Raw genomic sequence first — 15,934 nt, 5'->3', positions numbered from 1 at the left:
AAGCCACCTGAGTGCTTCAGGCCATTGTTGTGCTGAAAAGTGATCATCACCCCAGTCACAGGTCGTGTGCACCCTGGAGCAGATTTTCTGCGATAGGCTCTGTATTTTGCTACAGTCATCCTTCCTATAATTTTGACCAGTCTCATTTGCTTAATGCTCTCAAATTCCTTTAAATGCAGACCGGCAAACTCTTTTTTTTTTTTTTTTTTGACTTCCAACTAGTTACCATCTAGTGTAAAGCCTAAATATGCTGATTTTCACATGTGCAGAAGCTCTGATTGAGAGACTGTCTGGTTCTTGGTCACCTCCCTGATCAAGGCCCTTCTTACCCACTTGCAGTTTGGTTGGACGGTCAGCTCTAGAAAGAGTCCTGGTAATTCAAAACTCCATTATTTCACAATTATTTTGGTCACAGTGCTTCTGACACTTAAAGCTTTAGAATTGAGTGAGTGAGGGTGAAACTTAAGGCCAACGGGATGAACCTGACCACTTTTACGAGTGTCACAGCATAGGGTCTGAATGCTTTCGTAAATTAAGAGACTTGAGTTCCAAAAGGACGCTTCTACATTGTACCTATGGCATAGTGAGTGTGTATTAATGGCCAATTTTATCCTAGATCATAACGTGTGCAAAAAGTGAAGGTGTCTGAAAACTATCAGAAGCTACTGTACAGTATATGAAAAGGAAAGTAACTACTTCAGATCCATACAATTGTAACATACCTCTGAGCATTGTCCTCCTCTTTTCACAGTATTGCATGGTCAACAGCTTGATGAAGCGGCTTGAACTGTTGTTCCTCTGGGTCTTTGCATGACCAAAAGCCTCCAGGATACAGTACACCTGTGTGTGATATCAAACCAAAATATTAATATCTTCTAATGTGGATTAAATACATTCTGCTTTCATCCTTTTTTCAATAACAAACTCAATTTACACAAAACATCTCCATTGCTGAGACAAAATAAATTCTAGTCTTATCCCACTTTCTACCACTAGATGTCAATATGTATCCATTAACTGGGCACTCGGCATTTATTCTGTCCCAGGATGATCAGAGAGCGGGCTGACCCAGATATCGACGACATAACGATGACTTCATTAGAACACAGCACTTGTACTTCCACGCTATCACTGCATTGTTACCTACTGACTGACTGAGAGCAGAGCTGGTGAATCTGGTTAAACGTCACCGAAAAATACAAACAAGTGCTGACTTACATGACAGATTTTTAGTCTTCTTTCCGTCTGTTTTTCACATACAGGGGGGAGGAGGATACTAAATTCCGACTCTGCATATTTCACTTAAAGAAAATGTGTTTTAGCAAATTCATTTTTCTCTACAAAATGTTTTTTTTGGATTGTAGCATCTCTTGATTTACTGGGAAATGTGCCATGATAGATACTTGTTGATCTTTTATACTCTATCTTTTATTCCCTCCCTCTACAGGCTGAAAAGGAAGAGAGGAAGAATAGACTCCATCCAAGAAAAGAAAGCACAAACAATTTCCCCTGCTGCAAATGGCTTTGTCCCACTGAAAGAGCATTATGACGATAAGAGTCAGCGTAGCAGAAATCTTAATGATGCAATCAAACATGGAGTCTGAATTTTCAAATGGTGTCTGACAAATGAACAGCTATCAGGCAGAGAGGAAAATACTCCTAACACTGGTTCCATACTGTGGCGTGGTAATCCATACATCTTTTCTCTCTCCCACTACAGCAACAAGAAACAGCAGGATGCGTGTACACACCTACGAACACCACTTCAATGAGTCCTATCGGATTTTCTTTATTACAGAGATGACAAGGGGGGTGGAACAATAAGCACAGTAAGAAAGGATGTAGGATGTATTCAGTGTCTTGCTTTGAAGAACACAAAACATATTTGTGTATCTCTAAGTGAGGATTTAGTGTGTTGAGCATGGCCATAAACGGGACAAATATATACAAAGAGATATTTTGCAAAGAAAAGCAAAGAGACAAGTGCATGAGTGTACAATAGAGGAATCGATGCTGATGCCCAGGACACTGCAGTTACAGACATATACCTTAGATATTAAAGCCTCCAGGACAACCCACCTGAAGACTGCTTGAAGTGTAAAACAGAGGAATATCTTACAGACAGACAGGCCCAGACTTACATGTTTCATTTTGGGATCCAGTGAGAAGCCTTTGGGGCTGGAGCGGGCTGTCAGATGTCTCACAATGTGCTTACAAGCCTCTGATTTCCCAGAACCACTTTCACCACTACAGAGACAAAGACAGAAAAAAAGTAGATTTTTTGTTATTCATATTTTAGGCAATGTTATTATTGTTTTAAGCATTGTCGAGTCTCATGTTTCATTTCCTTATCTCTCAGCGTTTAACACTGCTGAGATGTGTTTTCCACAATCAACAGTTCAGCTCTGTACTATATAGTATGATAAAGGGAGTTTTTGTTTTATTATATCCAATATTACATAAATAAGATTATGATAACCTTGCTTTATAGATAGATATATTAACATTTTGAATGAGGACAAATCTGAGCAAGTAGAAACAGTACAATTAATAGAAGCTAGAAATCTGGGATGAAATGCAGAGCCTACTGTAACAATATAAAATCTGTTTGTCACTTTGTGTGTTGCTCTGCTCCGTATATCTCAGGAGAATAGGTGTGATGCTTTAGTCATCAGGGTGTTTCCTACACATCACCTCTGTGACATGTTTCCACCCACCTGACATCACCCCTTCGGGGACCCCTTCCCATTTAATTTCCAATCTATTTCTCTGTCTCACACAACTAACATTGCACTGTTGACCATCACCGCTTTCCACATGCTGTTACTGCAGCAACTTATCTGACACTGGAGGCCAGTTTTTAATTTGGCACTGTGTGGATATTAAAGCTGACATAAGGTACCTCTACAGTACATGCTCTGACAGTCACCAACACGCAGAGAGTCGAGACTGACGTAGTAACACCAAGCAGATGGCTTTAGAAGGTCAGGAGCCCTTACTAATGGCTGCTGTGTGCTGTGGTGCACTGTTTGTCTGTGAGTATGTGTGTTTCTATATTTCCTACTAATGGCCCTGCTGTGTGTGAAGTCTAAAGGCCTTTTCACTGTCTTTTCATTTACCAGTTTGTATTAGATTTCAAGGGCATTTTGTTAGAGCACTGGGCTCTGGGGACCGTGGCAGCTGATTGCCTGTAAACCTGTGAGAGCATGTGAGTGCGCGTGTTCTTTGGTGTATATGTGAGGAGACACAGAGTTAAACAGAAAGCTTGAACTATAGATGAATAAGAAAAGGTGTGTAATAAAGGGCAGCAGAGATGTGGATGCACAGTGTCCCTGCATGCCTGCATGTGTGTGTGTGCGTGCGTGCGTTTCTCTGTGTGAGTGAGATGGATAGCCTGTGGCCAGGGCACATTAACTCTCTGCCAGATTGGTTACAACTCAGCGGGAATGTCACTGGAGAGCCGGAACAGGATTTAATTGCAATCAGGGAGCTGCCTCCGTCCATCCAAGGACAAAGAGCAAGATGCTGCAGCGCTCCCAGCAAACATTCATCTCTGTATGAGCACTGAACAGCTCAGCACAGGGTGAGGTCCATTAATCTCTCAGGGAGTGTTGAACAGGTGTGTGGCGGAGGGGCGTGGACAAACCAGGTGGCCTGCTGAACTTGCTGACATTTTTTTTTTTTTTTGGTCTCATCAGAGTTCAGTGTTCGCAGAGTGGTGGAGGAAGGAAGTGTACCTTAAGATGAAACACTGCGGGCGTCTCTCCTGCAGCATCATGTGGTAAGCTCTTTCTGCCGAGGAGAAGATGTGAGGGGGCAGAGAGGAGCACAGGCGACCTGTGGAGCTCAAGTACAACTGACTCACCTGAGAGAGAGAGAGAGTTTGGATTACACTCTTACGTAACATGGTTATACAGGCCTGGACTGAGCAACACATACGATCTAGTTTCAGCACAACAGTGAAACCACACTGCATTTAACATGCCTGTGCATCCAGCTCACTGACAAGGTGTAGTTTACAACTAATCCTGACCGTGTCGTTCAACAAAACTGTGACTAATTTAAGCAAATAAGGTTCGGGTGAACCTGAGACTGTTGCTGGTTAATGTCCACACCATGTCAGTGTGACAGAAGAAAGTAAAAAGACTTCCATTGCCTTCATCTTTTTCAGGATTCAACAACGCATCACTGAATAATATAATACTGTATAATAAAATAAGACAATATGGAGCTGAGCTTGAACATCGGTATTTAAATCTTCAGTCCCGGTTAGGATCCAAGCAGGAAGGACAGAAACAGAACGAGTTGCATAATTGATACCTAAGGGAGTTTTAAAAAAGGATGAATAAGTCGTAGTTTTAACTTTGTGAAAAAAACATAGGAAGTGTGTCAGACAGTGAATCAGATTAAACTGTGTGAGGTAACTGTGCTGTAACACCCCGATCTGTAACCAAACCAGCAGATGTGTGGAGGAGGAAAGGAGGACGGGCTGTCGACCACCACCACCAGGCCAGAGGGGGTGACAGACGACCAGCAGATCACACATGTTGTAACATATGTCCTTCTCACCCTGGCTCCTCCTTCATCTTCCACACATTTCTCTCGGTTGGGTATAGATGCCTGGAGTGAATCCAGACATAGGCAGGAATGGGGCAGCCAGAGGGGGCCTGGATTCATTCTGTCATGGCAGCAGAGGATTCGACCCCTCCTGGGCACACATGGGCATGCACTAAACTAGTGTTAATTCAGATTTTTCTAAATGAATCATTATAATAAGGTGACACACACTGAAATAAATGAAGCACCGGAGCCTGTCGATCTCCTCTTTATATTTGAAATGTTAAATATGCTGCTTTTCCCCAACTGTGATAGTGTTTTGAAAATTAATTATTTATAGTGGAGAAGTAGCGTAATAAATGTAAGTCTGAGAGTAAGTGTGTTTGTCTCGCTAAACTGGATCCCTCTATTTCCTGGCTAATGCAGAGTCAGCCTTATGCCGTGTATCACTGACAGGAAGACTGCATTATTTATCAACCTCAAGGTCCATTTCATCTGTTCATGTTCTGTATATTATACAGCAACTGCCCTTATTTTGGCTGTAAGATGCAAAGCGCAGGTTTCAGACCAGACTGATGGTATGCTACTTGACCTGCACCTGAAACACCAGCAGCCTGAAACACACCATATAATGTACATGTAATCTTCTTTGAAATAGAGGTAACTTAAATGGATGCTTACCAAAGTGGAATAGATGGGCAGCTCTTTATTTGGGTTGACCAGCAGAAGGATGTGTCCGATGTAAGTCTACAACAGAGCACAAAAACACACCCGAGTCATCTTCAACTCGGTAATTCAGCTGAAAACAAGAAGCTCATTTAACATCATAAAACATTTATCTATTGGCTGTGATGTGGCTCAGTTCTGCTTGGATGGACCGTTTTGACAAACTGCTGGGTTTTTCACCGATTACAGATGACCTAGAGCGAACACTGACCTGCAAACAGAACTGCTGTCCCGCTCTTTTCTTGACATCAATATTCATGACTGTGACTACCTCTATTAACATAAGGATATGGTAATTTCATGACAGAGAAAGGTCAGGAGGTGACCTTCAACGATAACCTCAGTAATGACCCCCCCCCCCCCCCCCCATACACACACAGTTTACACACACAGACCCCCAAGGCCATTTTGGATCAAAATAACCAGCACTCAATTTCTGACCCTTTCCACTAAACTAACACTCTGTTTCTCACAAAGAGTCCTGGAGGCTGTTTCAAAGCGAAGACTGTCCCCTGGGAAAACACCGGCATTGCTAACATTCTGCAACACACAGCTCTGTCCTTAGGCCCTGGCTGAAGGTTAATGACTCGAACAAATTCCCACTGCTTGCAGACAGAGGGATATTCTCCTAACTTTCCGGCAGCATTCTTTGTTTTGTTTTTAATGGGGGTAAACCTAGTATGTGATAATACTGAGCCAGTTTTCTGACCACTTCTTTTATTTAATCTCATGACACGCTTGTCTGAGTCTTCTCTCATATCTGTCCCCAGTTCCTCGCCGCCCTCCTTGGGGATTTCGTGGTGCACTGGTCCTTCTATCCTGGCAGAAGGCAGCAGATCACTCATCAAAGCCCCATCTCTGACCACCCTGCTGGGAACATATGGAGCGTTCACTGCCTTTGTCCACTTGCTGTTTCTGTCCTTCACCACATCTCTGTTTTGTTCACCTCTTTCTTAACATGTCCTCCATTATTGTATGTAGTGTATAGAAGGCCAAACTAAATATAGAAAAAGGGAATTTATAGAAATGTACTAATGTAAGTTACAGCCTAAAACTCAAATCCAAGATGTTATTATCGTATCTGGCTTTGTTAACTTCTGTGTCTGGACCACAATACTGAACATTACACATCTATAGCAGAAGGTTTATAGCCAATCAGATCAGACTTGCTCCACTATACTCATTGTAGCTGCACTTTGGCAACTTGTTATGTTCCTTTCACCACTTCCTCCTCCAAATAGACTTCGACTCAGTATCCAGGGCTCATTATACTGAGTTCTAATCGTTCCTCTTTTCTTCTTCCACCACCACCTTTTATTGTCATCCCCTTATCTTCGTCCCCTGCTGTGGCTAACCCTACTGTCTGTGGCCCATCTGGGTTTCCATAATAACTGACTATTACTGCCTCCTCACAGGGAAGAGAGTGCACCAGATAGCTCCACATTGATCTGGTTCCAGTCTTTATAGAGCTCAGTCCCAATGGAGGATCGTGGGCCAGACCCCAGTTTTCAAGGGAAGGAGAAAATGACAGGAATATGAAATGGACCAATTGTTAGAGATGAAGGTATTTTACTCTAGTATAGTTATGGATTTATCTTTGATCTGAACCGTATTGATTTTGTAGTTGTCACCAGTCTAGGTGTGTGTGTGTGTGTGTGTGTGTGTGTGTGTGTGTGTGTGTGTGTGTGTGTGTGTGTGTGTGTGTGTGTGTGTGTGTGTGTGTGTGTGTGTGTGTGTTACCCAAGTCAGTGAGCCTTGACAGAAAGTGCAAGGGACTCATGACCACAACCTAGTGTAGTGTATTTTTCATTTTCATTTCATTTTAACCCTTATTCAGATCTCGAAAGCTATTGAGGGTAAACCCTCATTTCCAATGACGTCGAGAGCATAATCCCCCCCCCCCAAAAAAAAAAAAAAACACAGAGTAGAGTTGGAAGAGATGAAGTACTATCACACATAAGCTCTTTCCAATAACAACATTAACAATCATCATTAAACACAGTTGCATTCAAAAGAACGGGTATTTTTGATAATATTTTTAACTGGCCCAAGGTAACAAATGTATTGATTGAGTCAGTTGTGAATTGTTCCAGGTGTGTGCGGCAGAGAAACTAAAAGCGGATTGGCTGAATTTGGAACATGGGGTGTTAGATAATCGCTTGAACAAGTTGGGTAGTTTTGGAGTGGCCAGTTTAATAAATTACTGAGGTATGGTGGCATGTTTCCTGTTAAAACTTTGGAAAGGGTAAAGGGTAATAGTGGATGTCTCTCCTGATAGATGAGAGTGCCCAACCCACTTTCTGCAGATGCATGTTTGTAGATGATGTAACCATAGTCCAGAACATGAATACAGCCTCGATGATCCGTTTCCTGTAGGGCAGCGGAAAGTCTGATTTGTTCCTGTATAAGTATCCGATTCTTTGTTTTAATCTAACTGCGAGGTTAGATTGAGGTTAGATAAATATTTGTATTCTGTGACCCCGTAGTGACATGTAACCCATCGTGTGCCATATTTCTGGCTCTTGGGAAGATCATGTACTTGGTTTTATCCGCATTGGGAATTCATTTCAGATTAAAGAGAGAACGCTGGAGTTTGCCGAAGGCTTGCTGGAGGGTTTCAATGGCAGAGTGTAGGGTATTAGAAATGCAGTAGAGAGTTGTGTCATCAGCATAAAGATGGGTGTTACAGTTTGTTATTGTGGGTGTAATGTCATTGATATAGATGGTGAATAAGACAAGTCCTAGAATGGATCCTTGTCAAACCCCCTAAACAGACTGGTCTATAAAGGTCAGGAAGTGACCCTCAATAACTATCCACTGCCTGTCACTGTATCACAGCTGTAACACAAGTCATATGTATGAATAGTATTTATGAAAAAGGTTTTAGAGCTTGAGGAGACACAGTGTGTAAAATTCACTGTGTGTGATGTACAGTATACTGTATATGCACATCTGCATACATATATATACACATATGCCGCAGGAAAACCTCAGCCTCAGAGCTCATGGGTATAGAGTATGCGAGATGTGATCTAAACATCACATCCTGAAATCCCCATACACAACACAACACAACATTACAAATAAAACAACATACAGTGGCCCACTTATGCCCAAGAGGGAAAAAGATCATATATTTGCATTTCTCTGTCTTCTCTGTGTGTGCTCACTGCTCTAATGTATGTTTAATGTGATATTCCTTGGTTAGTGGTGCAAGGACAGTGGAGTCTTACATAGATTTGGTCATTGCCAAAGCGCTTCTGCATCTCATAGAGCAGGCTGCTGTCGGTCAGCTCACTGAGGGAGGCCAGGTCATCATTAGGGGCCGGAGGCATCAGCTTGACCTGAAGAAAAAGCAGCGCAACAGTGACAAATTGACATGTGATGATGAGCTGACAAAAACAATGATTTAGCAACAAAAATGTAACAAATGTAAAATGTGAAATCTTAGCTATTTTCTGGGGGTTTTAAAAATGATCTGTGTCCTCTCTATGTTACTGTGTGGCAGGAACTGTAAGAGGATGAGGTACCTGCTCTAGTTTGCCGGCTCCAGAGCTAAAGGGACCATCTAAACAATTGTCCTGGGAGGGCTGTCCGCTCAGTGCTCCACCTGCATCTCTGAACATGGCACATTTCTCCAGCAGACTGTCCCGCTTAGAGATCGGGAGCTGCAATGGGTTCCTATATATAGTGTAGATAGGGAATCATGGAGTTAGAAAGAACAAAGCCAGGTGAGATGTATTTTTGTGGCAAAGGGGTGGATGGCAGAGAAAGAGAAAAAAATAAAATGATTTACAGTACAATCTATGTGGTAAATATTAAACAACATCTGTGCTTATAAAACAGTTGACCCACAAGTTCTTCACAGGCAAGGTGACGTCATGTGATCCACCATCATAGCGTTGGTCTGTAGTTGGCAGAGGAGCAGAGGGGTCCTTCAGTCTCTGCAGCCAGCTCTCCTCTGCACTCAGAAGCATCTCGGCTATGGGCTCTGTTGCAGCAATGTCTGGTGACAGGACACACAAGACGGGCCAGTCAGTGTACAGATTAGAAATAATTTATATTTCACAGAGACTACTTTAATTAGATTTGACTAAAACCTTTATATGTCAAATTTGTAAGCTCCAAAAAAGGATTTTCTCATTGTTTTCTGAAACTTACAAACACTACAAAGACGTTGGTGAAAAGACACTGAGGATGTGGTAACACTGTTAGCACAAGAGCAAAACACTCTGCTGTGCGACAACCTCTCTGTTCTCTCATCATTGCGCTGTCAACCCCTCTTGAAAATCCCTGTCAATGAGCCTGCACTGATGCAGAATGTGAACCCCGCTGTGGATCGATCCAACTGTGCTTAAAAAGAAGGGGAGTTAAGTTCCCCCCCGTCTGTAATGAGGTCTAACAGGTCACAAGAGAGGGGAATGGCTTCATCCTGTATTTTCATTTCTATGTGACTAACAATCCCCCAGACTCCCATCTCTTGCTCTGTCTTTGTTTCGTCATGTTGCTGCAGAAGGGTGGGGTGGGGTGGTGGGGGATTCAAGTAAAAAAAAAGAAAGAAAAGAGGGGGGTTGTTTTAGTCTCTAAGGGCGTCTCGTCTCTCACATCTTTTCTGAGCTCACATGCCAGAAGGAGCTATTGATTGAGGCCGGAGTGAGGCAGTCGGTGATGAGATGAAGACACGGGAGTAAATGGTTCGAGGCAGCTATGATGTTCTCGGTAGATCCCTGTCTATGACACATTTCATCACTATCACACAAGAGACTCTGCAAACATTTACAATGACACTACATTAATACAGTAGCCTGACTCTAAAAGGGGGGCAGCTTTAGTACGGTTCTGTTAAGGTTGGAGATGTGGCGAGACATACCCCTGCTGTGTCTCCGCTGTGTGTGTGGGAAGGAAATTTGGAAGATTGATCTGGATCATCAGCCAATAAAGGGTGTTGTTACATTCCAACATTAATATAACTGAATTTAATAGAAATATGTTAATTTACACTCACACACCCGCGGTGAGACCGAGAATTTTACTGAGAAGCGAAGGATAGATGATCATTTTCAGAAGAATACCACATATGCGAAGCCAGGAATTTAAAGCTCCAATGATGGCCCGCAATATTTGTCCTGGAAGGTTGAAATTAGCGATTTGTACCCCCACTAGAATTTCCTAAATTGTGTCTAAGCCTCCTGTTTAAGACGACTGTTAACTGAATCTAGTTTTTCTGGTAAAACACAGCTCTGCAAGACTACTACTAGACAGGCTTAACGAGGTCCTATAAACACAAATTAAAGATATTTAAATTAAATTAAAGAGATCATCCCATTAGTGCAAATCTTCTTTCAAATGGTAGCTATATCAATTTCCTATTTGGAACTCTTTACTTAAATAGGTTTTTCCCGATATCTGGCACCAACCAGTCAAAACAGGAATCTCTAAACAAATCTGCCACCACGCTGAGTTGGATCAAACTGTCTTGATTTAGACCTGATCCGTTGATCTTTTATGTTTTTATCCTTAAAAAATACAACACACACTCTTAGCTAAGATGCTACCAATGCCCAGTACCAAATTCATCCCACCATCCACTTAAAACTACTGCTAATGTCCAATTTTAATCGGTGCACATGTGTGTGTACAGACAAGAGCGAGGCGTTAATGTTTTAGAATGACTTCTCTCTCTTGCAGATACACTTGGATGTGCACAGATATTTTCACCAGAGACTGATTATGAGGAAGCTTTATTCACTGTGTACAATGTGTGTGTGTGTGTGTGTGTGCTTGTGCAACCATATCATCATAGTGATTATTAATGCATTTGAAAAACCTCAGCTGAATAAGTCAAAATCCATTTCCCTGCCTCTTTGCTTCATTACCTCCCGCTTGCTAAATCTCTCAGTCTCACTGCAATATTTGTGTGTGTGTGTGTGTGTGTACGTGCACATGGGTATATCTGTATGAATGCAGAAGTGTGTTACCTGAGGGTTTGTCTTGGTTGCAGTTCAACAGAGTTGGGTTTGCCCCACGTCTCAGGAGCTGGCTAACGATGCTTGTCTGTAAGAGATGGGAGAAGCATCCGCATCTGTTTTAATTTGATCCTAGAAAGATTCAAACATTTCTCGGGCACTATTAACTGCATCTTCTCTCAAACCACCAACACGGTACATTTTTTTGCAGATGTTGCAGTGAAAGGCCATATATGGATGTATCGCTACAGTGCAGATGTAGATATGTAAATTTAGGACATACTTTGACACAGGCATAGCATTGAAACAGCGAGCAGATGATATATGCAGTGTATGTCACACATATGACAGGTCTATACAAGTGTTGCCCCAGACTGAGGAGATCCTTTAATAATGAGCCCATCTTCCGTCACATGTCACAGCAGAAGAACCCTGTAGTTATCCACCCTCATTTCTACGCAGCGTGACATGTGATGGCTGTCACTTCTGTCTTCTATTGTTCTGTCTCTGTTTTCTCTTTAAACTCTGCTCACACAGGCCACAATCTGACTTGTTCCCCGTTCCCTCTCATTGCTCCTTCATTTCATTTTCTGGCCCCTTTATACTTGTCTCTTTCACCACCCCTCTTGGACTCGATGCGCAGCTGCATTGAATCCAAGGACTGTGAAGCACTAACTGGTCTCTGAATACTGATTTGTGATCAGTTTGTGGATGTATGTGAAGTGTGACTCAATTTATGGATAATAGAGGAGCATCTTCTTCATTATTTCTTGGTAATGTAGGCAAGATGACATGACAAAGACGCTGCCTCAGCAGATTAACGAATATAAATACACCATTTCAAAATGCAAATGAAATGACTATGGCTTATAACTGAACACAAAAACCTACATAGAGGTAATTCTAGGAAAATATTTGAAGAAAATAATAAAGTTTTCAGACTGTTATATTTAGCTTCACTGCAACAAAGCACTGCTTAAAGAGCTTTTACACTGTCAATCACTTATATGGTAATACTTGCCTCTGACTGTATGGTGATTTCCATGGTTATATATCAGAACAAATCAAATCAAATCAATCAAATGTATATACATTTTTGTTTTTTGCAGTTACTGGTGTATACAGTATATCAAGGAGCAAATACCTATATGATTATGCTTTACCTGTTACCAAGTTACTAGATGATGCAATTAACCACAAACTAAGGATAAAAACACTGATTCTCAGTTTATTGCATCAAAACATATGACTGAACAGTCCTGCCACTTAAAAGGCAGGATAACTCCCTTCTGCACTCATTTCAACCATTTCCGCTCTGCTTTTAACATGTAGTACTTCTTGATATATAGTCGTATTTGTTTTAATCTGTATTCAAATGTTTTCTATGTTGTAATGAGTTTTCCATTTTTTCTATTTTACTTGTATTATCTGCTGTTTTTATTGTCTGTAAAGTGACTTTGAGTTCCCTGAAAAGTGCTCTATAAATAAAATGTATAATTATTATTTTCTCCTATGGTCTAACATACCAACATACATTTCTGTACGTCACCGTCACTGGACTTCTTTGTGCTACAGCTGAGTGATACGACATCATCTGCATTAAGGAGGAGAGTACATTCAGCAGACTGGCTGTGATCCATGCCAACAGCTGATGACTTATAAGTCTGCAGCATCTCTACTGCCCACAAACCCTGTCAGCTGCACTAACACCCTATAAATACTGACACCACGTCAGTGGCACCACAAGATCTCAACTCCTCAATGGGTCAAAGTTAATGGGAGTACCAGAAAAAGGTCATGAGTACATGGGGATCAGCAGGGTCAAATTAATCTCAACTAACCAAAGAACCAAAAACTGATATATAGTCAGCTATCTTGCTTTGAAATAACAATATTTGTCAGATGTGAAAATTGATCCTGAGATTAACATTAAAGTGCTTTGTATATAAATGTTTGGGTTCCTCTATTACCACAACTTTCATGTGTGCCCTCCCTATAAAACATACAGAATTAATCCAATCCTATCAACAGCCTGTCTTTTTCTTTCTTTTGGAAATCCAACACAGGACTATTTAAAAAAAATCCTCAAGAGAGCATAACTTCAAAACCTCCAACTCAAACAAAAGAAGCCAAGTGTCAGGGCCTAACTTATCTCAAGGCCAAGAGAGAGGGAAGCTTAATTAGCTGCAGTAATAGGTTCATACATCTTCTTAAAGGGTCGGTCCAGTATGTACTTCACACTGCAGCAGAGGGGGTCTTTGGGTTCAACATACCAGCTAGAATTACAGTCACCACTCAGTGTTTTAAAGCAATGGTTTGCTTCAGCATTTAAATTGGTGGGGGCAGTGATTTACTCAGCTGAATACATGCACACATCCTGAACCCATAATGTCCAGCATTACTGGATGTGTCAGTGTCTACAAGGTGAAGGTGGCAGGGGGTGAGCACTGAGACGGCTCAGGGAGTAGTTGGTATGCAGGAGGCAAAGCGCTGGCACCAGTAAAGAGCTGATGGCTGTGGTGATTTAGCACACAGTGAGGGAAACCTAATCGATTCTCCAATCCTGTAGACTGCCACTCCTAAGTCAGATGCACTTACATATCTACACACACACACACACACACACACACAGACATACACACAAGTACACAGAGTAATTGCATATGCACAAAGTCTGAAAAGCAAGGACACACAAGGAAGTTATTGGAGGAGTGCTGAGTGGATGAGTGTACATTTTGTTCTACTGATTAACTATCATCTGATCAGCTAATGAAAGAATTGTGTGAAACGTAAGGAACAGAACGAGGTCAATACATCTGTATGAATGATAACGAGAAAGGATGTCAGACTACTACAGAGAGAATTTTTAAAAAGACACTCCAGTGGGGTGAAAAATGGCGTGTAGATAGATGAACCAAAGTAGAGAGGGATTCTAAATACCAAATGAATATATTTCTCTGTGGCCTGGCACACAGCCGAGAAATGTAATTAAATATCTAGTTGGGTCAGCAAGATCTGAATGCGATCACTTCCCTTCTTTCATAGTTGGACCACTTCCAAACCACCAGATCCCATCGTTTCAACAACTCACCTCTGCCCCATCTGTGAATCAATCTCCTCTCCTCTAAGAAAAACCATTAAAACTGCTCATCTGAAATAGTGTTAACAAATGCATATATGCAGTCCCGGCACTTTGACTGTTTCTGATCAATAGGCCCAAAAAGAGCAGTTTATCAGAGGTTTTACAGGGCAACTGGAGGCAAGTTGCTCAGAGGGACAATCCATCAATAATTTCCTCATTATTTCATTAATGACTGCAATCACAAGGGATCAATGGAGCTGGATGAGTTGAAAGTGGGGGACGACTTCATTAATGTCAAACATGTTCTGACATTTTGTTGTGCTGCTGTGAATTACCTGTCCGTATTTAGCGGCCAGGTGGAGAGGGGTCCAGAAGTTGTTGTCTGCAGGATGTGGGTCCACTCTGTTCTCCAGCAACACAGACACCACCTCTCTGTAACCACTTGCACAGGCTATGTGCAGCTACACAGAGAGAAAGAGAAGTAAGACAGAGAAGTTATGGCAGCAGAAACAAAGAGCTCCAAAACCTGGTTCAGACTGAGTAGAAGAAAGATAACAAACTATCGATAGAAAGGAAGAAAAAGGTCACACCTGGCTGCAACCTTACTCACCAGAGTGACCCCGTCATCATTGGGTTGGCTGAGGTTCACGCCCGTGGCTACGAGCTGTCTAACATCAGACAACATGGTGCTGGGTCTCTGTGTCTTCATGGCATGCATAGACGACACATCCACACCTAGAAAACACAAACACGAGGAGCACATTAATAGTACAGTATGCAACTGTCATGCAAGTTTGACATTTAATGAAATTCTTTTGGTAAAAATCAGATTATACTTCCAGTGATCAACACAATGTCTCATTAACCAGTGGCTTCCTGGTGTCAATCCTCTTACTGAAGAGCAGCATAAATACAAAAACACCACCAAAATGTCCAACTATCTCTTTAAGTCTCACACCTGGGATTCAACAATTTAAAGCAAACTTACTAGTTTGGTCACTTCTGCAATATATAGGAATGAATTATATTAAGTACAGGGTCCTGACTTTTTTGCATTTTAAGACTTCTGAGTTTTTGTGGTAAGTAAATAAGTTAAATAGGTTTGGTTAGAATTAAGTGTGGTGTTTTATGACAGTGACGGATGCTGCCTGCGTACATGTCACCGACAGTGAGAACAAGCACAAACTGATGGCAAACTGGAACACACTTTGTGCTAAAAACCAGGCCCTGCCACATGAACTTCGTGGTCTGAAGCGCCCCAGAAGCTAATGACACTTCAGATCAGATGTTTATGGTGTTCTCATGCTCGGCTCTGGTCCCTGACCTGAATGATTCAAGGCCACTGTAGTTTGTCTCCTGGGCCGACGCAGACATACAGGGGTCTACAAGGGCATCGCAAAGTATGAAGATCGATGCACTGCCTGTTCCATAATCTCGTTCAAGCAACTGACCTGACTTCGGTTGCATTAATAGCATACATTGATTACCAATCAATCTATATTTCTCTCGGATAAGCTCCAGGGCACTTACTAATGAGACTTTTCCAAATAGACTGGTTATATCAGCTAATCAATGTGTTTGTCTCTGCAAACACATGGCAGCC

General features: G+C 41.8%; 1 protein-coding gene across 1 annotated transcript in view; it reads right to left on the bottom strand.

Annotated features, from left to right (window-relative positions):
* Positions 1–15,934, bottom strand: part of myo16 (myosin XVI) — a gene marked incomplete at both ends in the record, with an annotated part of 74,318 nt that overhangs the window by 34,784 nt on the left and 23,600 nt on the right. Inside the window, 10 exons of the mRNA XM_083996669.1 lie at positions 723–840; positions 2,142–2,247; positions 3,738–3,865; positions 5,239–5,304; positions 8,517–8,627; positions 8,814–8,964; positions 9,139–9,289; positions 11,262–11,337; positions 14,667–14,792; positions 14,942–15,066. Coding sequence (XP_083852795.1) covers positions 723–840; positions 2,142–2,247; positions 3,738–3,865; positions 5,239–5,304; positions 8,517–8,627; positions 8,814–8,964; positions 9,139–9,289; positions 11,262–11,337; positions 14,667–14,792; positions 14,942–15,066 — 1,158 coding nt within the window. The remainder of the gene's footprint in view (positions 1–722; positions 841–2,141; positions 2,248–3,737; positions 3,866–5,238; positions 5,305–8,516; positions 8,628–8,813; positions 8,965–9,138; positions 9,290–11,261; positions 11,338–14,666; positions 14,793–14,941; positions 15,067–15,934) is intronic.

This window comes from Trachurus trachurus, assembly GCF_905171665.1.
Source record: "Trachurus trachurus genome assembly, chromosome: 21".
Classification (NCBI taxonomy): Eukaryota; Metazoa; Chordata; class Actinopteri; order Carangiformes; family Carangidae; genus Trachurus; species Trachurus trachurus.
This window is presented reverse-complemented; position numbering and strand designations above follow the sequence as displayed.